This window comes from Equus przewalskii, unplaced genomic scaffold (assembly GCF_037783145.1).
Source record: "Equus przewalskii isolate Varuska unplaced genomic scaffold, EquPr2 ChrUn-13, whole genome shotgun sequence".
In the NCBI taxonomy this organism is placed as follows: domain Eukaryota; kingdom Metazoa; phylum Chordata; class Mammalia; order Perissodactyla; family Equidae; genus Equus; species Equus przewalskii.
Window position 1 is genome coordinate 9,087,267 of NW_027228750.1, and position 25,810 is coordinate 9,113,076.

Consider the following 25,810-nt stretch of genomic DNA (forward strand, 5'->3'; position numbering starts at 1 on the left):
GAGCCTGTTCCCTGGGATTATCTGTGAGCTGACAGGTTCTCCCACTGACTGGGCCATCCAGCCAGCCTGTCCCCTGGCTGGGACGTGGGCAGCCCTTCCACCTGCTTCCCATTAGCTGTCCTTCCTCCCCTCCTCCTCCACACCCTAGGCATGTCACCCCTAAGACACAGCCCCCAGGTCTCCAGATGCCCCTGCCCCCAGCCTCACTCCAGAGCAGCCCTCAGCCTAGACCTCATGTTTCCCCAAGGCCAGGCTGGGGCTCTGGTCACCCCTTCTGGAAGAGGAAAAGGGAAGCGGCCCCACCTGGAATCCCACCTTTAAGAGTTGGAAGGTTCAATCTCCCTTTGCTAAGGCTCTTCACCCCAGTGAGGCCCACCCAGAGAAGCCCTAAATCCTGGTCCTAGCAGGGGCAGACACCAGGCCCAGAGTGACGGGCCCTGGCCAGTGGGTTCCCCACCTCCCCCAACCATTTACACATCAATCTGAATCACAACCCAGAAGTGCAGACTCTCCGAAGTCCCAGAGAGGAACAGAGCCCAGCATCACCAGGAACTGGGCATTTCCTACATCCAGCAAAGGGAGTACGTACCTTACCCCGTCCCAGCCTCATCCTAGCCATTCTCACCAGGGGAGTCAAGCACAAAGTGTCCTCTCTTGGAGCCCTTGTTCCTGATGCTGGCGTCGCCTCCCTTTCCCACTTGACAACTACAGCCCAGCTCCCGCCCAGTCTCTTCTCCTGTAGGAGTGCACAGGCTGGGACCAATGGGACATGTGTGGCCCAGCAGATGTCTGTCCTGGTACCTACCACATTTTGCTCTTACTTGCTTTTATGGCCATCTGTCCATCAATTTTGAGCTCGTCAAGGAGAGTGAGAAAGTGTGGTGTCCTATTCATCTGGACACCTGGACATGGGGCCAGACCTAGGACAGGCCTTTGCGCTATGAGGGCAGGGTTATGCTAGGTGAGTGGCTGACTCTTTTGAGAGGCTTCTGTATTCAGAGCAGTGAGCTAAGGATGAGGGATATAAGAAGGCCTAAGACATGGTTCTGGTCCTTGAAGGGGGTCTCTGTTTTCCAGGGGACACAGGAAATGGATGCAAATTCACAGGTTAGAGTTGGAAGGGCCATTAGCAACAGCAAGAATAGCTGCCCTTTATTTATCAGCTGTGTTGTTTCTTGTCAGCCAGGCATGTAGGTCCATTATCCATTATCTTATTCAGCACTCACCACCACCTTGCTATTATTAAACCAATTTTTACAGATGAGTCAACTGAGGCTTAGAGCTTGCTCAAGTGTCAGAGCCCAGATTGAGAGTCAAGGCTGTCTCACTCCCAAAGTGTGCAACTCCCTTGTTTTATAGCCGGCAGCCTCCGGCTGACTGCCAAGTACAAACGAATGGCACAGCTACCACTTCTCTAAGCAGTCAGTTCATTAGAGGACAGACAGGAAGCCAGCCTCCCAGGAGAGAAGCCTCACAGGTATGGCAGGGGCAGCCACACACGAGTCCTCTGGGACTCCCGAGAAAGACATTCAGGCTTGGGCTGAAAAGGAAGAAAAGATAGCAGCAACAGCCCACAAGTTATCTTGAGGAGGGCACATTTGGGGCACAGCAGAGACTAGGCCAAGGCCAAGCTTTGGTGACCTAAAGCAACTGACATTTGCCAAGAATCTTCTTGCCAGGGACCACGCTTGAGCAAATACTAAGTACTGACTAAAGTGAATAAATGAGCAAATGAATGCACTGTGATAAGTGCTGGGGAATAAGAATGATTAATAGAGAAGGGGGAGGGGGACGCACACACTTTGCAAACAGAGACCTGGGTTTCCATCTGGACTCTGGCTCTCGTTATTTTGTGACCTTGGGCAAGTTCTTTACCCTTCTGTGCCAGTTTCTCATCTGCACTGTATGTAATGGTACTACTTTTTAGGATTATTATTAGCAATAAGATATTATACATAAAGTGCTAGGAGCAGTGGCTGGCACACGGTAAGCACACATTTCCTGGCTATTGTGTAGAAAATGAGCTTTCGAGAAGCATGGATATTGGGCCTGGTATCTATTTGGCACCCAGAAAGTGGTAACTCTCTTGATTAACAAGGGACAGTTCTCATCCTCAAGGCAATACAGCCATGGGGTATCCGTCCCTCAGTGGATTGAAAGAGCACTGGACCCTGAGCCTGGTTAGCAAATTTTATGTAACTTAACCATTTACAAAGGGCCTTTATGTACCCTGCCCATCCCATGACCCAGATGAAATATAAAGCCACAGAGACTGGGTGGCCACTCGTTCCACAAGATATTTCTGTACAAAGATGCGAGTTCAAATGGCCAATATGCCAGGAGCACACTTCTGGCCAGATGCAGGGCTTCACCTGCCCAAGTTTTATGGCCCTTGCAGCTTTGATATTCTGTGTTCTTTTTTGCACAGATTTATATATAGATATTTACAGACCTTTGCAAACCAAGAGGAAAAATGCCACCTCTGGTTAAGGGAAGCTTCAGAGGAGAGAGTGGGGAAATCAAAAAGGGGAAGGAGGACAGAGCTCCAGCCCGGCAGGTTCAGTGAGCCAGGATGCCTGGGAGAACAAGAACGTGAATCTCAAGATACATACTTCCTACTGGTGCTGGCAAGAGACAGCAGAAACTCTATCATGCAATCACAGGGACTTCCCATCTAATAGGCTGTGTGACTTACATAAGGAGTACACTGCTGGCTCCCACCTCGCTGCTTCTAATCATGTTAGCACATCAGGGCTCGTCCTGGAAGCCCAGCTTGAGGCCTGGACTGAGGCTCAGCAGAAGCCAAGCCAGGCAGGCAATGAATGGAAGAACCAACAAAGGAGAGATTTCCTCTAGAATATGCTTCCTTTATAAGTCAAGACCCCTTGGAGACTTAAGACCCCATACACATGGCCTACAGGTAAGATAAGGGAACTTCAAGCAGTTCTGAAACGGGAACCTCCTTTTACCAGCATCAGAATGGTAAGATGCTCAGACGCAGAGCCTCAAGATCAAGCTGGCTGGAGGCAGATGTGTATAGGGATCTGAAAGCCAGGTACAGGCTCCAGGAGGCCTCAAACTCACCTGCCACAAAGGTTTTCCTTGCTTCTCTCTCAGCCACACAGGCTCCTGGGCCCTCTGACACTCTCTTTCCCACTATGAAGCTGAGTCCTGATGATAACATAAGCTCTGGGCATAGAAGTTTATTCCCAGTCTCAACCACCCGACCCAGTGAGGGCCCAGAGCAGTCGACCCCCTCTCTGATCAAGCCCTGAAATCGATTTGGCTCAGGCCAGCTCAGGGTGTGATCCAGAGAAACCTGGGGCTCCTACTGCAATTACATCAAACCTAGGGGTGCAGGACAACTTGTTACTCCGGCAGCCCAGAGCCCTGGAGCTGAGCCGCAGCAATGGCAGACTGATGTGAGGAGAGGACACTCTGGATCCAAGTGTCAATCCTCCTCTGCTTCCCCCTCAGAAGGGAAAGGCGGGTGGCTCGGCAGGGGACAAGTGGGTGACCTATCAATGCTGGCAAGAAGACTCACTTTCTAGACCTGGATGAGATACTCAAGGGCCATATTTCCTACAGCAAGGCAACGAGGACTGTTTTTGCTTCCTTTTAATGTAAACTGAATACACAAACACATTAAAAACCCCAACATGACACACGACGATACACAGATTTATATATAGATATTTACAGACCCTTGCAAACCAAGAGGAAAAATGGCACCTCTGGCTAAGGGAAGCTTCTCTTCCTACCCCAACCCTGTCCACAACCAAGTGCTGAGGCAGCTGCAGGAGCCTCTGCAACGGCTTCTGTATGAAACTTAGCAGAAGGCTGGAATGACATCGGAAATCCCCCAAAGCAAAACCAAGATGCCAACCTTCTGGCCTTGGCTCTAATCCTAAGCCCTCCTTGGCGAGCTGACACGCAAGGATCTGCGGGTCTCAGGAGGAGTCAGCATGACCCCTGAAATTCACATGCAATAGGTTCCCAGCCCATCCCAGCTTTTCCGAGCCTTGAGCTGAATGAGAAATGAGCTACAACCAATCATGTCCAAGAGAGGAGGGTGAGGAAAAGTGAAGGAAGAGAGGATCCCAAGCAGAGAGATGACCACTCCCAAGCAGGATACTGGGAATCAACGAGACCAAACCTGGACTTGCCTACAAGCCCAGGGCTGGCTAGGAAGGGCACAGTGGGGCTGTGCTGCCACCTGGAGGAGGACCGGAGCACTGCAGCAATGAGCCAGAACTGTCCCTTGGGTACCTGGAGATCACCCCTTCCTCCCTTTTCAGTTCTCTGCCCAGGAGCCTCACTGCAGCAGCTCTTCCCAGGAAATGGGCTTGGAGAAGACCTCTCTTTCTAACCAGAGGTCGTAGTTCATCTGGAAGTCCTCAGGGAGGTCTACCCGCTGGCCCAGGACACTCTGCAGGCAGTTGTCCACTGGTAGGAAGTCGGGGTTGCTGTGGGCCCGGTCATAGCGCCGGGCATTGAAGCGTTCAATGTTGGCACGGAGGGCACACTCCTCTGCCTGGAAGTCCCAAGGCCGGGCATCAAGATCTGGGACAAGGCAGGAAGACATGGTTAGAAGCCAAGCCCTTGTGGCAGCTCCCCTGGGTTCACTGCAGCTCGGGGACAGGCCAGCTGGACTAGGAATGCTGACTGTCAACCGGGAGCAGGAAGCCTCCAAGCCCCATCCTCAGGCACTTCTTGCCTAGATGGAAAGGAAAGTCAGGTCAAAGGAGAAAAGCCACATCTACAGAGAAGGAGGCTTACATTGCAGTGTATGTGGACCCAGTGAGGGAGAGCCACAGGTACAACACACTTCTCTGAAAGTTATGCTCTGCCTGGCTCTCTGGGGTCAGAGGCAGGAACATGCAGATCCCCTCATCAGCTTATTCTCTCAATTCCCTGACCAGATACCGTGTGCCACCTTGGGTCTGCACAAATTCACAGGGCCCTGGGAATGCAGATGCAGTCACCTGGCCATCATGCCAGAGGCCAGGAACTGTAACCGTGGGCAGCATGCTGAGAGGAAACAGGGAAGAAGAGCCCACTGTGCCTAGGAGACTGAGGCGGCTGCCCAGAGGAGAACACCTGTGCAGATACAGGACAGTGAGAGGGTATAGGAGGCACCCTGCCGGGAGAAGGAACAAAAGTGGGGGACAACATGGCTAATGTGCACTGACTGAGTGCTCTGTGTGCCCAGGGCCCTGGGTGTGACAGAGGCTGGGCTGAAGAGGAGCTGGGTCAGATTACAGAGGGGAAGGAGGAGGGAGGATGGTAGGCCTCACACACCTTGCTTGAGAGTCTAGCTCTAATTCTAAGGGAAACTGGAAGCTAATGAAGGATTTTACTCAGGGAGGTAACACCATCAGATTTGCATTTTGAAAAGATCACTGGGGCAAAATTTGAGGCATTGATGGAGGGAAAGAAACTGGAGGCAGGGAAGCCATCAGGAGCTGTGAGAATTTCGGTGGCCAGAACTAAGGCAGTTACAGCTGGAAGAGAAGATGGGGCCAGAGTCTTCTTTCCCAGAAAAGGAATGACTTACAGGAGAGGGACAGAAACAACTAGGGGATAACCATGGACGCCAGGCCTGGGCAGCTTCTCAAAGTCCTTCCTAGAGCTCCCACCCTGATGCCACAAAAGCAGCAGCTGGGCTCTTCTGCATTCCTCAGAGGGGAGCTTAGGGCAGAGGGGGAAAGACGTCACCTCTCCCGCTACATCCCCACCCACACCCCGCTTCATGCCAGAGCCTCACCGTTGCCATAGGCCCAGTCGTCATTCAGCCGATGCCGCACCTTCTGGTAGATGGCAGACATTGTCTTCATGTTGCTCTTCCGCCACTGCCGCCCCAGATACTTGGTCTGTACCTTAAGCAGCTTCAGCACGTAGAGCTGCATCATGGCCTGTTTCACCTTCAGGGCGCGCTTCAGGATGGGGGCTGACTTGAACACCACCAGCATCTGGGAAGGGGCATGGCAGAGGCCCAAGCAAGGGAAGAAATAAAGGCTGGCACCGCTACCCTGCTGCCGACCCCTTCTGGGGTTATGGGCAAAGTGACCAAGTGTCCCACTGTTCCCAGAATGAGGGGTTTCCTGGGACATGGAACTTCCAATGCTAAAACCAGGAGAGTCCCAGACAAACCAGAATGGTTCATCACCCTAATTATGTGTCATTTTGGAATCTGAAGCAAGCTAAGAATTCCTGGACCAGAAATATTCCTATGTGCATGTGCATACAATTTCAGAGGATTCATGGACCTCCCCACCCCAAAGGCATCCCCAGACCCAGAGTGAAGGGAGGCTCCTAGAACCATGGTTATGTTACCACCAGAGATTCAGAGGATAGAGGAAAATCCCTTCGCTAAGTGTGGGTTTATCTCAGTGCATGACTGAGCCTCTTCTAGCTTCCAGTCCAACTCAAGGAACCAGGAATCAGCCCTTAAAATGCAAGGATGTGGCTACAGGAAAGCTGGGGGAGGAGGATGTAGCTGCAGCAGCAAGACCACGGTGGGGACTCCCTGTTCCCCGAGGCGTGGCCCTCTGCTTTGAGCTCCAAGTTTCATGCCTGCTGCCTAAGCCAACTCACCATCGTCCTTGAATGCTTCCATTTTGTCAGCTTGTTCAAAATCCGAAGCAGATTGATACAAGAGAAGAGGTTCCTCCAGCAAAACTGGTTATTGTCACCTGCTTCCTGCAGGGAAAACCCAGGAACAATCACACCCTCACAGCTGCAGGGTGCTCAGCAGTTCCCAAGGCCCTCACATATATGATCTCAGAACAGCCGGTCTCCATGCCTGTACCAGGAACCCTCTCCTCTCACAGCAGCCCACTTCTAGGGGGACTCCATCCCAGAAATTGGCAGGGGGCGGGGCAGGTCCCTAGAATATTCCTGCAGGAAACATGGAACATGATATTGGGGCCTGTGTCAACTCGACCAGGTGAGCTCTGGGTCCACAGCGCCTGAAGACCACACTCCCGACAAACTAATGCCTATATCGAAATCTTTCTGCTCTGCAAGGTCCCTCCCCCTGGTCCTTCTATGCAATTAAAGTGCTTTAAACAGGCGTTCAGCAGTGACCTCATCTTTGAAGACACCTCTATCCCTGGGCAGGCTCCCACCACCGACCCTCACGCCCAAGGGTCAGCTGGGGAGAGCCTAGCCACTCACCAGACTCTCGGCCGTCAACTCCGGCAGCTCATGCACCACGCAGTGAGGGTAATCCAGGACAGAAATGCTGCAGAGGCAAGAGAACCCAGAGGCCCACCATGAGCAAAGGCTGGGGTCTGCAAAACAGCCATGACAGGGCTGGCTCCTGGCTCTCCTCCCTCACTTGTTGGAGTGGAAGCAAGAATCTACCTTGTCTGCACCACCCTGGTTTCCCCAGCTGCAAGAGGAGGAAATACTTGCTATAAGAGAACTTGTAAGGTCCCTCTGTGGCCAGAGATCAGCTTGTAATCTCCTAAGGGGTGGACACCCTGCTTTCTCCACAACTATGAAGCTAGGGCTGGAGGAGATTTCCCAAGGCAATTAATTTATGCCAAGCCCCTGCTGGAGAGAGTGTCTGGCTGACAGCTCACCCTATGGTGTATCACACTGATGAGCGGGCACTGTCAAGTACATAGAGCTGGCACCAGGCAAGGGGAAGGGGAGGTAAGAGTCAGCAGAAAGGGCACTACAGTGCACAAGGCCCAGGTCCTTACAGCAGGCGGCCCAGCTGGTCTCCTCAAAAAAAAAAAAAAGGGCAGAAGGACAGTAAGGGCAGTACTGGGATGAGAACCCTCCCACCTAGGCACAGGCTGAGTCACCTGTCCCTAGTCTAGCTGGACTCAGATTTGACACACTGGCTTTCTCCACAGACAGGGACCATGTCCCATTCATCTTTGTGTCCTGATGCCTGGCAGAGTGCTGGCTCTGTAGGTGCTGAATGGGTTCAGTGGGAGAGGCAGCTGGGAATCCAGCCATCTGGCCACACCCACCCCTTCCTGGTCCCTGGTCCTTATCACCTGTTCTTGGCAGTGATGTAGGACATGATGTTTTGATTGAAGAACTTTAAGATCAAAGGGATGCAGTTGGCAAACACCAGGTGCTGGGCCATGTATTCAAACTGAAACCAACAGAAAAGAATAAGCGTGCCCCTTGGAACCTCACCCTCTTTCCTCCAGTGATAAAAGGCCTTGGTTGGAGCCCTATGTATCAGAACATTCATGCAGAGCTCAAGGGGGTTTGAAGGGCAAGGCCTCTGTTCTTCGGGGCTGGAGGAGGAGCACAGCCTGAGGCCCCCGCCCAGTAGACAGGAAAGGAGACCCTGCAGGTACCTGGTAGACGTGGTTCAACTTAAAGTGCTTGAGCAGCAGCAGTAGGACAGCAGAAATGGCCTTTACAATGACCTCTTTGTGGCGGTTCACATCCACCCCCAGCTTCATGCTCTGCAAAACCGTGGTGCTGGAAACACAATTACCCGGGTGAGCTGCCAGCATGCGCAGCAGCCCCTTTGTAGGTGCTCCCAGGAGAGAGGGGACTCCTGAGCCTTCCCTGAGCAAAGGCTCCCACCTCACCACCCACCCCATGGACATCTCAGAGGTCAGGCACACGGCTCCCCCACCCACTTCCCAAGCAGTCTAGCTGAGCACAATTTGTTTCTTCCTCGTGAGGCCCCAAACACATTCTTAGCATATTTCCCTGCTTTTCCTCCAAAAATGAACTTCTCCTTTTCAAGATCTCCCCTAAGCTTCTGCCACCACAAGAACGTGTATTCTTCAAAGTCTGTTCTGTACAATATCAGTACATTGAGATGTTTCATGTTATGGGGAAAAAAGGGTTTTAGAGTCAGACAAATTTACAAAGCACTAAGTTAAATTAGTTTCTTGATTCAGAACTTCTCAGTGTAAATCTTTATAACGGGAATTATAATATTTGACTCTGGAACCCTTTTCCGAAGGGCCATAGTGACACTCACTCCCTTTGGTATCAGCCACTCCCTGCCTCCTCCCTCACCTAGCTATCACCACTAGACTCAAGGGGCCCAGCCACCAGGGAGTTGAGCTCAGAGCTGAGTAGAACTGGCAGGCAGGCAAGAGATCAGGTCAAGGCCCAAGGTCTTCTCAAAGGAGAACACAATCTCAGTTTGTACTCTCACATCAAAGAGATAAGGTCAATGCCTCAGGGAAGAAGAACCCCTAAGGAGTTCACTATCACAAATACTCTGCATGCCAGTTCACTGGAGAACCGGAAAGGATCCACACCCAGCTCAAGCTCAGCTACGGGCTGGCAAACTGTCCAGAAGCTAAACCTACACGTCCTGCATGTCCCAATCACACAGCTTTCGAGGGGGGGTTTTGGGAAATGTTGAACATGGCCCAATTCATTTTACAGAGGAAGAAATGAGTTTCCCCAATTCACTGAGGCATTCAGTCAGTGGTGGAGTCTACATTCGAACCCTGGCCAACTGGACTAAGCCATCCCTCTAGCCAGTGAAACTCAACATTTTAATCCGGTACATTTTCTCTCTTCTGAGCAGGAATACCCTAAACTTACCCTGAAGACAAGTTAGGCCAGAAAAAACTAAATGAGTCAAGCAAACAGTGGGATGGAAAGGAAATCACTTCCCCCTCCCCCACTACCCCGCTGCCCTGACCTGCTCCATTCAAGGAAGGATACTCACGGCATCTCCTCAGGCAAGACATCGGCTAGGATGTTGATTGAGTCTGTTTTGGCTTTTGAGGTGGGAGCTGCAGCCAGCAGGATCTTCAGCAGCGCGATCTGGGGGGAGCAGACCATTTAGACAGCCCAGGACCAGACCTAAACCCTGAGATGTGGTCCTTCAAGAGGTGCTCAGGGGGCAGGAGGAGGGGTTGAAGGAAACTGGCAGGGAATGCTCTCAAGGCCAGTGCAGTGGGGAGGGCAAGCCCACTGCAGGCACCTACTGATGGCCACCGGAGGGGTCCCCAACACAGAGCACTCTTGAGGAGAAGGACTCACCATGTACTGAGGCAGGCTGGGGAGCAAGCCTTGGTAGAGGGTTTCTGCGGGGACTTGCTCCACGTCTTCTTCTCCCTTTTAACACAATGCATACAAATACAAAACCCCAGCTCAGACTACAGTCTCCGAGCCAGTCTGCTAGCTGGCTGGAGGAGAATCTGTAAAGATTGATGTAAATAATGATGGTGATAATGACAGCAAACCTTGAAAAACACAACGTGCCAGACACTTTACTTGTGAGAATTCGGTAAATCCTTCCTATAACCCTATGAAGAAAGTACTATTACTATTCCCATTTTACAGGTGAGGAAACCAAAGCACAGAGAGATCTAGTAACCTGCCTAAGTACTGCCCTCTAAGTGGTGAAGCCAGGATTCGAAGGTAGGTGACTGGCTCAGAATCTGTGCTCTTAATCCCTGCACTAGACAGGTGCCAGCCCCGCAATGGGAGGCAGACCGGGAGCTTTTTCAGGACAGGGCGTGGGGCAGCTTTGTGCTCTAGGCCCAGCACAGTGCATGGGGACAGCTGGGATCCTGTGGCTGAAGGAGGCCTCCGACTCACCCCTGAGAGAGGAGAGCGAAGGTACTCCTCCTCCATCTGCGCCTGCACTTCTGCAATCGACGTGTACTTGTGCTGCAGAGAGAGAAGGGAAAGAAGGCGCTGGGCAAAACCTCTCTCATTCTCTGGCCAAGCTTCCCACACCCTGGCAAAGACTCCATGCAATTTTCTTCAAACACAATCTTCTCAAAAAGGGCTAAGTCACCACAAAGACCCTTAACTAAAATGCCAAACCCAAAACATTTTTCTACCTACCTACCTCTTAAAACCAGTGTAAAAGCACAGAATAGATTAGAATCAAGCAAATTAAAGGAAAGAAAGAGGCTTTTAGATAGCTATAGTAACAGGGGGAAAACTATTAAAAGCAGAATGGCATACTCAAGTGCTCAGAATCAAGTACTGGCTGCACAGGGCCCACTTAGTGCTACAAATTTCAGAAATATATTTCAGAATATATTTCAAAAACATATCAACATTTACATTTCAGATTTGTTATTAGGGGAGACCCCTCTCCCCCACTCTGGATCTTTTCTCCCATGTGGAGTGACATGCATGTGCAAAACACTCCTGGTCTCTCCCTGCCTGTTCCCACACTCACTCCTCCCCTCACTGACTGGTGACGAGAAGAGGAACAGGGTGCTCTTAGCCCAACCTCTCTCTCTTTTTCTCTTTAGAAAAAAGAAAAGTCTGTGCTCTCTTCTGCTCCTCAACCAGGCTTAGTGGGGTTCCAGCACTGCCTGGGGCTGGGTAGGTGAGTCTGCCTAATTCTGGAAGCAAGGTATCAGGACACCCATTGTTGCTATGTTCTTATGCCTCATTCTCCAATCACCCTATCAGCAATAAAGCTGGCATTTCGATCTCCATCTGCCTACCCCTCTAACTCACTTGCCTTAGAACTTGGGCAAAGAAAAGGGAGGGCCCATTTATTGGGCCCCTTAAAATGCCAATAACTGTCAGGTAATATAATCTTTAATGAACCCCCAGTAAGTCCCCAACAAAAGTTCAGCTAAAACAAGTAAAACTTATAAAGAACTGATTTAAGGTGTATTGCCACAGTCCACCCATCCTCTACCCCAGGTTCCTTCAGGCAGACAACAGTCTACAAAGGCTTCTCCCAATGGGCTGGTCTCACTTTACTCACTTGGGACCAAACTAGGCCAAAAGCTCACCCAAAGCCACCTACCTGTTTCAGAGTCTTGATGCTTTCGTGGATTGGCCTGGGCAGCCCCACCACTGTGTTCGTGTCACTGGTGAATAAAGAAGGCCCTGTGTCAAGCCTAGACATCAATTCACCTGGGGCCCCAAACACCAAAGGCTAGGAGAGTGAACTTCCCACTACCTTTCTCCAGAAGGCACTCGGATCACACTCACCTGCCTAGAGTGTAACCTATGAACTTGCTGCGGCTGGACTCGAGGAACATCTCAATGTCCTTCTCCCTGCCAAAGAAAGAGAGCAAGGTTTTCATTAAACGTTATTTCAACGTGTCATGGTTAATAAAACATAGAACGTCCAGAAATTGTGAAGCCAGAAGAAAGTCTTCCACAACTCTCTCTCTTTTTGAAGGAAAAAAACCCCGAAATGTTTAGACTAATGTCCTTCATAATGTTGTTGGATAAATAACCTGAAAATACATTATGTGCAACTAATACTCATAAAATTAAGGTGATACATCAAACTTAAAAGCATACTTTATTTAGACATTAACAACAAGTTTGTCAACAGAATTTCTCAAATATTTAAAATTTTTACAATTAGAGCTATAAGCAACTGACTTTCACGAGTCACATTTTCCTGTCTCAAAACAGTGTTTTGTGTTCCCATAACAGATGACTGAAAACTGAGGCTTTACCTGGATCAAGAAAGTGACTTCTATACCCTTTCACATGTTCACCTATTTCTTAAGTTGGTGCCTTTTCAAACAGATACCATTCGTTTATATCCAGGTACCTTTCCATTCATTGAGTCACACAAATATACCTCCAACATCTTAATTGTGGTTCTAAAAAAATCATTCCTTAATCTATAATTTTTCTGTTAAAAACCATTACAAGCCCAGGGTAGGTGGAGATGGGGTTACTTAAATGTCCTTGTTTTTATTTTTTCCTATCCCCCTTCACTAGCCTCATGTCTAACCAAGAGCTAACCCAAGTTACTGATCAAGAGCCATACAAGGGCTTCTTTGTGCAAAGTAAGCCCCCTGAGACTCCCCGGGCCAGCACAGGGCACTTTAAGAGGGCCTCACCCCAGAGACAAAATCAGCCTGGCCCTGCAGAGGGACCTCATGTGGTGACTCAGGCTAGGTGCCAGGCCTGGGGGCATGAGGGCTCTGGTTTCAGGAGCCAAAAGTGCTCGGAGGTCTGAGACTCACCTGACCTTGGGAGCCCACGGGAGCCCCTTTGGGCAGGTAAGCCTGTCGGTCTGGGGATGCTGTAGTGGGGGAGGCATCACCTCATCGCGCTCAAGGGGAAACGTCTCCCCCTCCAGACTATTGTCGTCGTCATTCTCCTCTTCCTCTTCTCGAGAGTCATCAGCCTTGTAGGGATCCCGCTCGTTGAACGCGTCCAAGTTGTCCTGCTTTATCAGAGCCTGAAAACAGAGGGAAGGGAGATTAGACGACAAGAGCCAACTGATAAACCAGAAAAGGGCGAGGAGGCTAGAGAGGCAATAACACAGAAAGGTGGTAGGAAGAGAGCCAAGGCAGTGGAAAAACCAGAGAGAAAGTCAAAGACGGGCCCAAACGACAAATCATTTCTTGCTCCAGTCCCTCAAAGGTGCCACACCCTGAATACCCACTATAAACTGGGCTCTGGGCTGGGGATACAGTGTCCCTGCCCTGGAGGCCTTCATCCTGACTAGCTGATCAGAGGCAATTTCCCAGAGCTCTGCTTGTCCAGGGACCGTGATGCCATGTGTGTGCACCTCGAGAACCCTCAGGAGTTGCAGGGACCTGTGTGGTCCTCACCTTGTGCTCCCGACGGCCCCGTTTCTGCTGCTGCTCAATCAGGTCTGAGGCAGACGCTGGGGGGGAGGCGGCCCTCATGTTGCGGATCACTTTGATGCTATCCTCAGGCAGCGGGGGGAGGCCCAGGATGGTGCGCTTCTCAGCCTTCATGCTCTGCAGCTCCTCAAAGCCACCCAGCGTGCACTGCATCACAGGCAGGGTGTGGAGCCAGGGTCAGCAGGTGCATAAGCGGGCCTCTGATCACTGTGTCAGGCTCAAAAGCACCCATGACACCATGACCCACATCTTTAGAGAGACCCACACAACCTCCGAACAAGGGACTAAATCCACCCACAGGAGAATTCAGTGACATCAGCAAGGGAGAGAAAACAGAGACGGGAAGAGGAGAAATGCAGGCTTCCTGAGCTGGTGCAGAAACATTTAGCTCTGTATGTATGACATGCTCTTCAAGTCAAAAAAACAAAGGGACTGAAGAGCCCAACCCTTCAAGTTCCTAGAAAAGTTAGTGAAACTCTTCTGCGTCAAAAGCCGTACATGCCAGTCTTTCAGAGTCAAATTGGGAATATATTGTTGGATGTGCAAATTAAGGAAAAAAAAGCAACTTTCATCTAAACATCCCCCTAGAAACAAAATCCCAGGAGCCTTCAGCAATTTTAGGCCACTTAGTTTCACTGTTTCTGGGCAATTCAGCTTTCCTCTGGCCTCAGTGAGGCTTCGTGGGGAAGCAAAAGGCTGTCGGAGAAGATAAAATGTGCAGGCCACCCTGAAGAGGCCCTGAACTCAGGAGTCCTGGATCTGCGGAGCTGGCCCACTCTGAAGGAAGGAAGGTGTGCCCCAAGGAGACCAGCAGTCCCCGCTCCAGCTCCACTTCCATCCCGGGTCACTCCTCCTGGTGGGAAGGGGGCCTGGCCTGCCCTGGGTCTGGCTGCTAACAATAACCCCCGAGCCAAGTGCCGGCCAGCCCACTGCCCTGGCACCCATTCTTTCCCTACCTAGAAACGGAGTCAGGTTTCACACCGTTCCCTGAGGAGAAGGCAGGCTCAGGGCTCATTCATGCTTCTTTCAAGTGACATCTGACTGAGGGGCGCCAATTATACCAGCTCTAATTTTGCCTCAAATCACTTTACAAACTCCAGGTTCAGGAGCAGTGTCCTATGACTACAGAAATCAGCCTCTAGGAATCATGGAGCCAATAATCTATTCTCAAAGGCCAAGTCCTCTTTGGCTGCAGTGACCCAAAAGTGGTACTTGTTTGTCATCTCCCTTCAGGAAGCTTCTTTTAGAATTTTTTTTTTTTTACCAAAGCTGTTATATATTTCTTATAATTCAATATTCAAAAAGATACATAGCGAAAAGTCTCCCTCCTGCCCCATCCCTAGCACCTGAGTACCCTTTACGGAGGTGCTCACCAAGACAGTCTTCCAGAGCAGCAAGAGAACTTTCTTCATGGGGAAGTGGGGTGCATGGCCACTGCAAAATTTGGTCACCATCCCAAACAGCATGATGGCAAATGGCTCATTGTTGTACAGTGGGGAACCTGGAGGTGACTCAAAGGTATCAGGATCACAGGCAGGAACAGGACCCTCCCAAAGCCCACCAGCTTCAGCTCTCAGGCAGGGCCTCCAGCCAGGATCCCCAGGGTCCTACCCAGCTCGGCCCTGAAGGTCTGCCGCATCGTCCTCCACTCGGCCGCATCACCCTCACACTCCTGGTGAACAGTCTCCACAATCAGGTACAGGATGTTGAGCAGGACCCTGGGGACAAGAGCCAGCTCACAATGGAGCAGGATGGGGGATCAAGGGAGAGCCCTGGCCTCCTCACATCCCAGCTAACATGAGAAAAGCCTGTGCACAAAGGCTGGCTGGTGAGGGAGGACTGTAACGTAGAGAAAACTGCGAGAGCCACAGAGCACCTCAGGCTGCTTCCTTCTCTACCCCATGTTGCTAAGGTTGGGACCAGATCTTACTCTGTTTCGTATCTCCAGTATCGAGCAAGGTGCTTACTCAAAGCAGGTGCTTAACAAATGGTTGCTGAATGGATTAACACAAATGAGACTGGCCAAAAGCATTTACTGCTCTAAGCTTCCCGGAATGAAAAAACACAGTGGTGGGAGCTGTGGAAGTGGGTGCTGGATCAGACAAGGCGGAGCAGGATCAAAGTGAGAACAAGGAAGTGTTTACTATGACGGAGTGGAAACCAGGAGCGAGCAGGGTGATGCCCAAGGACCCTAACTACAATGGAGAACCACCACCCAGTCTGAAAGATTCCAAATTCACAAAAAGACAGGCTCTAATCCTCACAAAAATGGGAAGGTGATCCTGCTGTTTAGCAGTTGCTATTACATCCTGCACAGCCAGGAGACATCGTGAAGTTGCCAGGACTAACCCTACGTAGATGGGGGTCAAGCTATGCATGAGAAGGTGGAGCCCAGGGAGCCACATCGTGTGTTTCATCCAGATACAAAACCCCATGCCACCAAGTTCTCAGCAGCAGTGTCGGCAGGAGGCCACACTTCACTATGGCTCTATAAGTGGCTTCAGTCTGGATCTCCTTCAGGAGTCTCAATCCAGAGCCCCACCTAGGGAGAGCCCTGAGCAGAGTCCACTAATCACACGCTGAGCCCATCACACCTGCAGACTAGTGTGTGCAGAAGGAGCACACACAGTGAGGAAACCCAGACGCCCTCCCATGCCCCGCTCTGGTCTCATGCCTTGGCTGAAGCTCAGGGAGAGCCAGCCTGCCACCGGCCTCACCTCAGGTCTGTGCTGTCAGCCAGGGAGATGGCCGGCTTCCTCACCGCACTGCTGCAGGCGGCACTGTTGCTGCAGGAGAGATTTTGAGAGTCAGGGCCTGCCCCCAGGAAGGAGGATAAGTGGTTCCCCTGAGAAACGCTGCCCAATGGGGGAATACAACACTACGATACGTGCTTAGACTACACAAGAAGCCACAGGACCCAGTGGGTAAGAACTCAGGCCCCAGACCAGACTGCCAAGGTTTGAATCCTGCCTGTAACATTTACTAGCTAGGTGCCCCTGGGTAAGGTACTTAACTTTTCTGTGCCTTAGGTTCCCTATCTACAAAATGGGGATGGTAATAGTAGCTATGTCCTTACCAAGAATTAGTACATGTAATGTCCTTAGAACAATGCCTAGGACATATAAGCACTCAATGAGTGCTGTTAGCTATTATTATTGATGGTGTTATCTCTGGATGAGCAGCAGCTGACCTGTCCACTGAACAAAGGACTAGTGGTGACACAGGCTAGAGGATCCTTTGGTTGAGCCCAAGTGTCAGACTTGACACTTGGCCTGGCCTCCTGCTGAGGGGAAAAGTACAGTGCAAACACCGTGCAGTCTGCAGGTTCAAAAGAGAGTTAAAAATGAGAGGCCTCCTTTAGAGGGGCATTGTGTGCCTGGGCAGGACTGGCACCGTCCGGTGAGATCTCTGGTGGTAGTGAACTGCAGAGACCCCTCATTAGTCTTCACAATTTGGGTGACCAACTCCCCTGTGACTCAACTTGGCTGGTTAGAACAGAGCCTGGGACCAGACCCTTAGCCCCATGTGACCCATTCAACCCTTTCAAAACTAGTTAGTTCCACAAGTTCTGTCCCCCTACTCCCTGCCACCCCTTCCCCACTCAAGCCCGAGAAGAACTCACTCTATTTCCATGTTCAGAAGTTCCACCAAAGCATTGAACGTGCCCACCTCCAGGAGCAGAAAGATGTTGTAGCGCATCCAGGACTGCACCTCTGCCTCTGAGCTACACTCCCCAAAGGTGCCTGCAAACATAGGGCACAGCTCACTGAGCCCCTCCCTGTACCTGACTGGCAACAACACTGAAAGAGGTGCCAGAAGTCCCCGGGGGACCACCCAGTACCTTGGGCAACGTAGAGAATTGCTCGAGCCACCTTGAGTCTCTTCTCCCTGGCAGTGACTTCTAAGCCATCTAGGAGCCTCATGGCATGGGTACGGTGCTGGTTGGTGTCCAGCTCAGTCCACTTCTTGTCTGTCACTGCAGGGCAAGAGACCAGTTACACTTGGGCCCAGAAATATCCTCACAATGGAATGGACAGCATGTTAACCCACCAAACTCAGGACTCCCACAGGACCAGAAAACTCAGAAAGATAAGTTACTCTCTACGTAAGGGATAAAGTCACACTGCTGCTCTAAGAAACTGAATTCCAGACTGAAACACTGCTATTTTTGGTGCAATTTTAATCACATAAAGTTTTTTTTCCCCTAATACTCACATTCTGAAAACCTACCACCAGAGTACCTGCAAGCCCACCCTAAATGTCACATGTGGCCTTAAACAAACACAGTTCAGCAGGCTTCTTAGGCCACTCCAGACAACTTAGGTCATTCAACGACAAAGAGAAACACTACAGCTCTCATGATGCAGGGTGAATGGAACCAAGAAGTGAGGGGAATCATCTCACCATGGATCCGGAAGTCCTCCTCAAAGCATTTTCGATTCATCAGGAATTCTGGCCCTTCTGTGTAGCTGTAAAGCTCTGTCAAGAACAAAGTCTCATCAGCTCCACGTCCACATGCCACATGTGAGCTCCAGGTCTCACACGTAGCAGAGAAGGTAAGGCATTTGCTTCTAGGCCCAACCCTGTCCCTGAGATACAGTGACTCCTGGACCATGCTATCTAATTATGAAAGGGGTCTTAGTGCCCTGACGTGCACAATGGAAAGAATGCTGACTTCTCTTGCAGCTGATAACCAGAATGCCAGTTAAGCATAAATCTGGGCATTTCCAGTCCAATGCACATCGATCGCACCATGCCACACCAGAGGCAGACTGCAACCATGAACATATCTCTCTCAAGTGGCTGCTACCTCCTGAATAGGACCTGTATTAGGGAGGCTTGAGAAGCAGCTCAGGCTAATCTCACATTACACGTGAGCAGTAGTGTAGTGACAGATGTGCACAGAGGCAGGCACATTTGCTGGCATTCCTCATGACCCACTGCTCTAAGAGAGACCACTGTCAGGGGATAGTGCATGGCCAACGAGCATCACTGTCCACAGTGAGACTGGGCCACAGCCAACTGAGCTGACCACACAGGGATGCTTCATAAAAGTAAAGGACAAGCCAAAGACAGAAGATACACGCTTGAATCCAATGATTAACATGTTAGATACATATCATTATTAGGACTAACTAGGGAAAAAAATGAACTCCAAAATGACATTCATTCAATCTTATTAAAGACCAATAAGGAAAAAAACACCCTGAAACAACATGAAGGTCGACACTTTACCCGAGAGCTCTGCAGCCCACTTATCTGTGTCAGCATATTCAAACTCGAGGTCTGGCGACTCGGAATAGCCCTGTTCAGAAAAGGAGAGAGTGATGCACAAAATCACTGTGAGAATTTTCCAAAGGAGGAAACACATATGCTTCCAGAGACACTGCTGTCACAGGACACCACTGCCTCTACTTGCCTGATGTTTTATCGCAGTATTTTATCTCCTAGGCTAGCTCAGGTCTCCCTGGTAAGCCCTCTCAGAGCACTGGGCACTCCTCCTTCAGAGCACTTATCATAACTTACAACTATATTCTGGCATGTGTATTTGTTTAGCGTCTGCCTCCCCAAGAGACTGCAAGTTCCTTGAGAGTGGGAACTTTGTGCATTTTTCTCATCAATGATTTCACGATGCCCAGCACACTACTGGCATGAATGAGTGAATGAATCGTTTATACTCAAAAAAATACTTGTTGGATGAATGAACACAAAGCTTCTATGTATTCTGTACAGTGAATGACCATTCCACATGGTGCTAAGATTCCGGAAGCCTCACTTCTCTCTGGCTAGTGGACTAGCAACAGCTCAAGACAAAACGAGTATTGACACCCTCAGCCTTCCTGCCTTTCTCTCGAATTTCAGGGAGCACTGACAGACCGAGAAGGCAGCAGCCAGCCAAACAGAATGGCTTCCCTCCCACACACAGGCGAGAATGTGACAATGAGGATCTTTCTATTGGTAGGGATAGGTGATCACTGAGAATACACCATCTTGGAAGCCTTGTTCTGGGAAGACAGAAGTGAAGAAATAGAGTCCTCAAGCTTAATTACAATCTACTGGGGAAGACAAAGACCACCCACAAAATGCCATAATATGCCCACAAACACTGAATGACATGAAGAATTCTTCTCCTTATTCAGAGGCAACAGAATGCATACTTCCACAAGTTACTGAGCTTGTTTCTTCATTTATGGACTAGGGATGATAAAAATGCATCTTGAAGGTTTTTAAGGACTTCTCAAAATTATGTAGCACACAGTGCACAGTGCGCTCTCATCAAGGGTCAGCCTCCCTGTCCTCCAGGCATTGCTCAGGCTCCCAGCCTACTGATCTCAGCTATGACTCAAGAAAGAGCCCAGGGCAGCATGAGCATCTCAAACGAATTTAGACAGGTCTCTCAGCTTAAATGTGTTCACTGACTGACCTTCTCCATGTTGAGTCCATATGGAAATTAAAAGATAGAAAGAGAAATTTAAATGTATCAAAGAGTATTTATTTGGCTATTCATGGCTACTTAGGAAAACAAAACTATTTTTAAACTATAATTCCTCTCGTAATGAAGGTGGATTCACCCCCACCACTTTCATAATGCTCTACACCTGAAAAATTATTAAGTAGTCACCACTGATGTCCCATTAACCCACGAAGCAAGGGCTCCTAAAAGGCAAGTTTCACTGCTTTTTCAAATAATTCACTTGAAGCTCAAAGTACGTCTACTTTGGACTTGCCAAATTTTGACATGTTTTACCAGAGGTTTGCACTTGCCAAAAAAAACAAAACCTTGAGAGGAACTGGTTTCAGAGATCTAAAGACAGTATTATCACTCCTTGGTATGACCTGGTAGTTACGCCTGGACAATGAGGAATTCCCCCTCATTCACAAGCGTCTGACTGCTGATCAGCCTCTAGTTGTCTCAGGTGAAGGAGACCTCACAATAAGTGCTCTGGGATCGTGCTGATTAAGTCCTAAAACGCTGCGACGTGCCTGTCTTCATTCATGAATTTACAATGGGAGGCAGTGGGAGGAATTCTTTAACTCGGGGTGAGGTGACTAGTCAGCTCCAAACTACGGTGTCTCCGGAACGGGAAGAACAGCCCATTAGCAAGAGAGGAGGGAATGCTGAGCAGGTTTTAAATGTATATTTCTGATCACAGTTCCGCATCGGGCGCACTGGGCTCGCAAGCCACAAGGCGTTGTCAAACCATGGCCCGAACCTGCCCTGGCTGAGGTCAGAGTGAACAGCGAAGGCACCCCCCTCCTAATCTAGCCGTCTCCGGGCGCGTACTACTGTTAGTGATAAGGGCTCCGGTCCGGCTTCGAAGAGCCTTCCAAAGCCTCGCCAGGCGCCTCCCTGCCCACACACGCCGTCCCCCGCGCTGCGGAACGCACAGGACCAGAGGCGATCAGAGGTCGGGGTGCAGCCGCCCGGCCCCCTGCAGCGCACGCAGACCACTGACTCTTCACCCTCGAGCCGGGAGGCGGGCGGCTTCCCCAGAGGCTGGAGCCCCGAGGCCGCGCCCACAGCTCCGGCCCCAAAGGAGCAAACGAGCAGTCCCCGGCTCCGGAGGTTCTCCCGGGCGACGGGGCTCGGGGCGGGGACCCCGGCTTCACGTCCCCGGCCCCGGGGAAGCCAGCCTTGCTTCCTGCTCCTTTCGTTGTAAAATGACAACTCCCCTGCCGGGCCCTACCGAACCCTCTGGGAAGCCTAGCTTGGACCAGGGGGCGGTCCGGCCCCGGGCCCCGCGCCGCCGCCGCCGCCCGGTGCTAGCCTCACCCCCCGAAGCCCCTGACCTCCGAGTCTTTGCGCTGGTTGCGGTTGAACTCTCGGGCTTTGCCCCCGGGCAGGAGAGCCCCGGCGGCCCGTGGTGCTCCGGGTGGAGGCTGCGCGGTAGCCGGCGGCGGAGGTGGCGGCGGCTGGGGCTGCTTGTTGTTCAAGATCAGCGGGCCGGGGCCGCCAGCTGCCGGCTCCATCTTGGCTGTTCCACACCCCCGGCTTAATTCACGGACAGCCGCGGCGATGCAACTCTCGCGTGGTTTCCTCCAGGAACGCTCCCTGGTCGCCATATTAAGTGTGGCGGCGAGTGCCGGAAGCCATCTTGTCTGCCCAACACCTCGTGATATTTTGTCTGTTTGAAATCTTATTCTCCTCCGTCCTTTTCATTTCTGCGTCTTTTCAGTCCCGGTGTAGATGGCGTTTTATCTGTGAAGCCTCCCTTAGCTCCTTCAGTCAGTTTAGTCGCCCTTTCCTTTCTTTAACATCGTTTTGCACGTGTCACTGTTACAGCCCTCTTCAAAGCTTAGGGGATACAGTAGTAAACAAGATGGGCACCGTCCCAGTCTTCACGAATTTACATATGATGTGGAATAAGGCTGCCCCAGCTAGAGGAGCCCAAGGTGACCTGGCCTACATGCCAAACTATACGACCCAGTGGACTTTTTTTTATGGTATGAATTAGGACCGCCCCAGGGAGAGAAGCCCAGGGCATCCTCACCTACATGCCGATCTATATGGCCAGATTCGTATCTAAAGTTATATGACCGCACAATAACCAGACCCCATCTGCACTGAAATCATTTAATGACTTTTTACATCATCTTTTCTTTTCTCCAGTAAAAATAAGTCACGTACCCATGCCTTATAAAATTAGCCCTAACCCTCAACTCGGGGCAGCAGCAGGAGCTCTGACTGCCTGTGGGTCTTGTCCCCACACACCAGCTCTGCCTGCCCATGGGACCTGTCCCCATGCCAGCGGGGGCAGCAGCAGGAGCTCTGACTGCCCGTGGGTCTTGTCCCCACACACCAGCTCTGCCTGCCCATGGGTCCTGTCCCCACGCCAGCGGGGGCAGCAGCAGGAGCTCTGACTGCCCGTGGGTCCTGTCCCCACGCACCAGCTCTGCCTGCCCATGGGTCCTGTCCCCATGCCAGCGGGGGCAGCAGCAGCGGCAGCAGCAGGAGCTCTGCCTGCCCATGGGTCCTGTCCCCGTGCTATTCCATACTATTCTCTAAATAAAAGAGCACTACTGCCAGATCTTGAGAGTCTAAGAAATCTTTCTTTCGACTCCTCGGCTCACCGACCCCGCATCACATATACATAGAGAGATATGCTAGACAAATGAATAAATCAATAAAACAATTACAGTTGTGACAAACATTTATTCATCATTCATTCAAAGAACATTTGATGAATGGCTCCTATGCTCCAGGCAGTGCAATAGAATGGAGAATAAATCAAGTTCCTTCCCTAATGATGTATAACATACTGTCTGATGGGAGACACAAACAATGAGCATGCAAATATAATGTTAAACAAGCGCTAAGAAGAAACAAAAAAGAAGTGTAAGGGATTTGAAGGTGGCAGTGATGATGGGGGCGGGGGGGTGGCTATGTTAGGTGGGCTGACCCGGGAAGGCAGGCCTGAGAGTGTGATTTTGAACAAGTTCTGAGAGAAGTGAGAGCCGTGCAAAGATCCACGGAGGCAACACGGGCAGGGGGACCAGCTAAGTGCAGAGGCTCTGGGTTAGTGTGGCAGGAACCGAGGGAGCCAGAGGAAGAACAGTAGGAGATGGGGGCCAGGTAATGCATGAACCAGATAAATGCAGGGCCTTGAAAGGGCATGGGAAGAAGGTTGGAGTTTATTCTAGGTAAAAGCAATAACCACCAGAGGGTGTTAACCAGGGAGGTGTCATGTCTGGTATTTAAAAGACCAATCTGGCTGCTTTTGGAGAAGGGATTGGAGAGTAGCAAGAATAGATGAGGGTAATCAGGTTAGGAGACTATATACATGGAAATAATAGTGGCTTGCATCAGGGTGGAGCATGGGTTGATACGATATTGCTATATTGTGTAGGTAGAGTCCACAGGATTTGCTGAAAGGCTGGAATCCTATCAGCAGGATAGAGAGGAATCAAGGATGAGTCCTAGATTTCTGGCTTGAGCAAGTGGGTGGGTGGTTGTATTGCTTATTAAAATAAAGAAGTCTGGGAGAAAGAAAACAGGTTGGGGGAGAAGATCAAGATTTCTGTTTGGGACATGTCATATTTCAGATGCCCATTAGACATCTTAGGGGTGATGTGTAATAATTACCTGTTAGTGTGCTGTGAAATCCTTAGAGGCATTTTATCATCTTTGTCTCTCCATAACTGCATCTTGGCTGCTGCACACCTGCAGCTCAATTCTAGGAAAGTTGCTGTTATGCAACTTTTGCATGATTTCTGCCAAGGTCCCACCCAGCAGGTGCTTTAAAAATCTTTTTTGTAAAATAATGAATAAATCCAAAGCTACCATGTTGCTACTTCCTCCTACCTAGCTTCCTGTCCTTTGCCTCTATTCCTTCTCAAATCCAGTAATACACTTTCTAAATTAGCATTTCATCCAAGCTGGGCTGGGCCAAACTGATAGGAAAAACTAAGGAATTTGCAGGAAAAAGACCAATGTTGAGAGGCTTCTTAGATAAAATCAGCAAATCCCACACAACCCAACACACAACTGATACCTAGTTTTAGTGACCACAGTTTGGACAGGTTCTAAGACTGACCTACCATAAGATTTCTCACCTGGGGAAAAAATTTTAGACCTTCAGACACTGTAAACTGTTTCAGCTACATTCAGAATAAGGAAGGTTTTGGTTCAGCAACTCCACTTCTAGTAATAAATTCTAAGAAAATAATAAAAGATTTCGACAAAGGTATATGTATGATGATGTTCCAGGCAGTGGTATTTTCAATAGTGTAAAGTTGTGATAAACCTAATTTGAGAAATAGCCAATAAGAAAATGGGTGACTAGGGGCTGGCCTGGTGGCACAGTGGTTAAGTGCACACATTCCACTTTGGCTGCCTGGGATTCACTAGTTCAGATCCTGGGTGCACACATGGCACCACTGGGCACACCATACTGTGGTAGGCGTCCCACATATAGAGTAGAGGAAGATGGGCATGGATGTTAGCTCAAGGCCAGTCTTCCTCAGTGAAAAGAGGAGGATTGGCAGCAGTTAGCTCAGGGCTAAGCTTCCTCAAAAAAAAAAAAAATGAAAATGGGTAACTAAATAATGGGCTATGTGTAAGATTTAATATATTAATATTTAATCTTAATATTTGTGTTTAACATTAAGAATTTTTAGTAACATGGGAAAATGCTTATGATATAATTAAATGTACAATTGGTTCTGTGTGTGTGTGTGTGTGTGTGTGTGTGTGTGTAGAAAAGAGACTGGAAGGAAATATACCAAAAACTTAGTAGGTTTTATTTCTAGATGTTGGAAACATAGGTTATTTTCATTTCCCTCTTTGTGCTTTTCTGTGTTCTTGAAATTTTTATAATCATGTGCTATTTTTATTAAGGTCTAATTTTTATACACACATGTTCAAAGTATACAATTTGATGTATTTTGACATATATAAACACCATAAAATCACCACTGCAATCAAAAGAATGAACATACCCATCACCCCAAAAGTTGCCTGTGCCGCTTGGTAATCCTCTCTCCCACTCTTTACTGTGTCCCTCTCTCGTTTCCAGTTAACCACTGATAAGTTTTCTGATACTATAGATTAGTTTGCATTTTCTCCAATTTTACACTAATAGAATCATACAATATGTATTCTTTTTAGTCTGAATTCTTTCCCTGAATCTAATTATTCTGAAATGCATCTGTCTTGTTGCATGATATCAATGGTTTATACACAGTATTCCATTGTTCATCCAGTCACCTGTTAACAGACATCTGGGTTGTTTCCAATTGTTCTGGCTTGTTCAAACGTAGTATCAAGGGGTAACAAGCTTTTTTAATAAAAACAGTCTGAGCTTGTGTGGAAATCTTTCCTGAATGAAATGCAGTGTCTCCAAGCTGTGACTAGTTCAAGAATCCTAAATAGGAGAGCTACTTAAATTGGCACCACTTTTGAGTCCCAAAGAGTGCTCCCTCTCTCCTGGGAAAAACTCCTTGAACTATACTCCATTTGGCCTCTGGTAGGAAAAAGGATTCCAAACGTGAGGGAGCTTAAGCACAGCTGCAGAACTCACTCTTCTCCATTTGCTAAGAAGCTTTCAGAAAAGCACAGCCCTGTAGAGAGTGGAAGTTGCAGAAATGCCTTCTGCACATCTCTTCCTTCGTTCCTCATCTGTGAAATGAGGATAATCCCACCTGCCTTATGAGGCAATGGATCAAATGAGCTAATTCATGTAAAATCATTTTGAAGACTATAAAGCATTTTTTTCTAACAAAAGAAAATTATTATTATCACCACGAAGTGAAGCCTAAGGTGA

At 49.6% G+C, this 25,810-nt stretch overlaps 1 protein-coding gene across 1 annotated transcript; it reads right to left on the reverse strand.

Annotated features, from left to right (window-relative positions):
• Window positions 1-3,603: 3,603 nt before the first annotated feature.
• On the reverse strand, window positions 3,604-21,553 carry STRIP1 (striatin interacting protein 1). Its single transcript, XM_070607862.1, has 21 exons — window positions 21,339-21,553; window positions 18,783-18,852; window positions 17,952-18,026; window positions 17,389-17,523; window positions 17,170-17,290; window positions 16,265-16,333; window positions 15,159-15,265; window positions 14,921-15,048; window positions 13,512-13,694; window positions 12,918-13,135; window positions 11,920-11,985; window positions 11,732-11,795; window positions 10,552-10,623; window positions 9,991-10,065; window positions 9,674-9,771; window positions 8,328-8,454; window positions 8,016-8,116; window positions 7,180-7,246; window positions 6,598-6,702; window positions 5,768-5,972; window positions 3,604-4,563 (listed from the first exon to the last, which is right to left on the reverse strand). The coding sequence occupies exons 1-21, from the start codon at window positions 21,516-21,518 to the stop codon at window positions 4,316-4,318; spliced, it is 2,514 nt and encodes an 837-aa protein (XP_070463963.1). The 5' UTR covers window positions 21,519-21,553; the 3' UTR covers window positions 3,604-4,315.
• Between the last annotated feature and the right edge of the window lie 4,257 nt (window positions 21,554-25,810).

Coding starts and splice junctions, on each gene's coding strand:
- STRIP1 (XM_070607862.1), bottom strand. CDS start 21,518: ATGGAGCCGGCAGCTGGCGGCCCCGGCCCGCTGATCTTGAACAACAAG. Junction 9,772..9,990: donor CCAGCCTGCCTCAGTACATG/GTGAGTCCTTCT, acceptor TGCTCCCCCCAG/ATCGCGCTGCTGAAGATCCT. Junction 8,117..8,327: donor AGTTGAACCACGTCTACCAG/GTACCTGCAGGG, acceptor TGTTGGTTTCAG/TTTGAATACATGGCCCAGCA.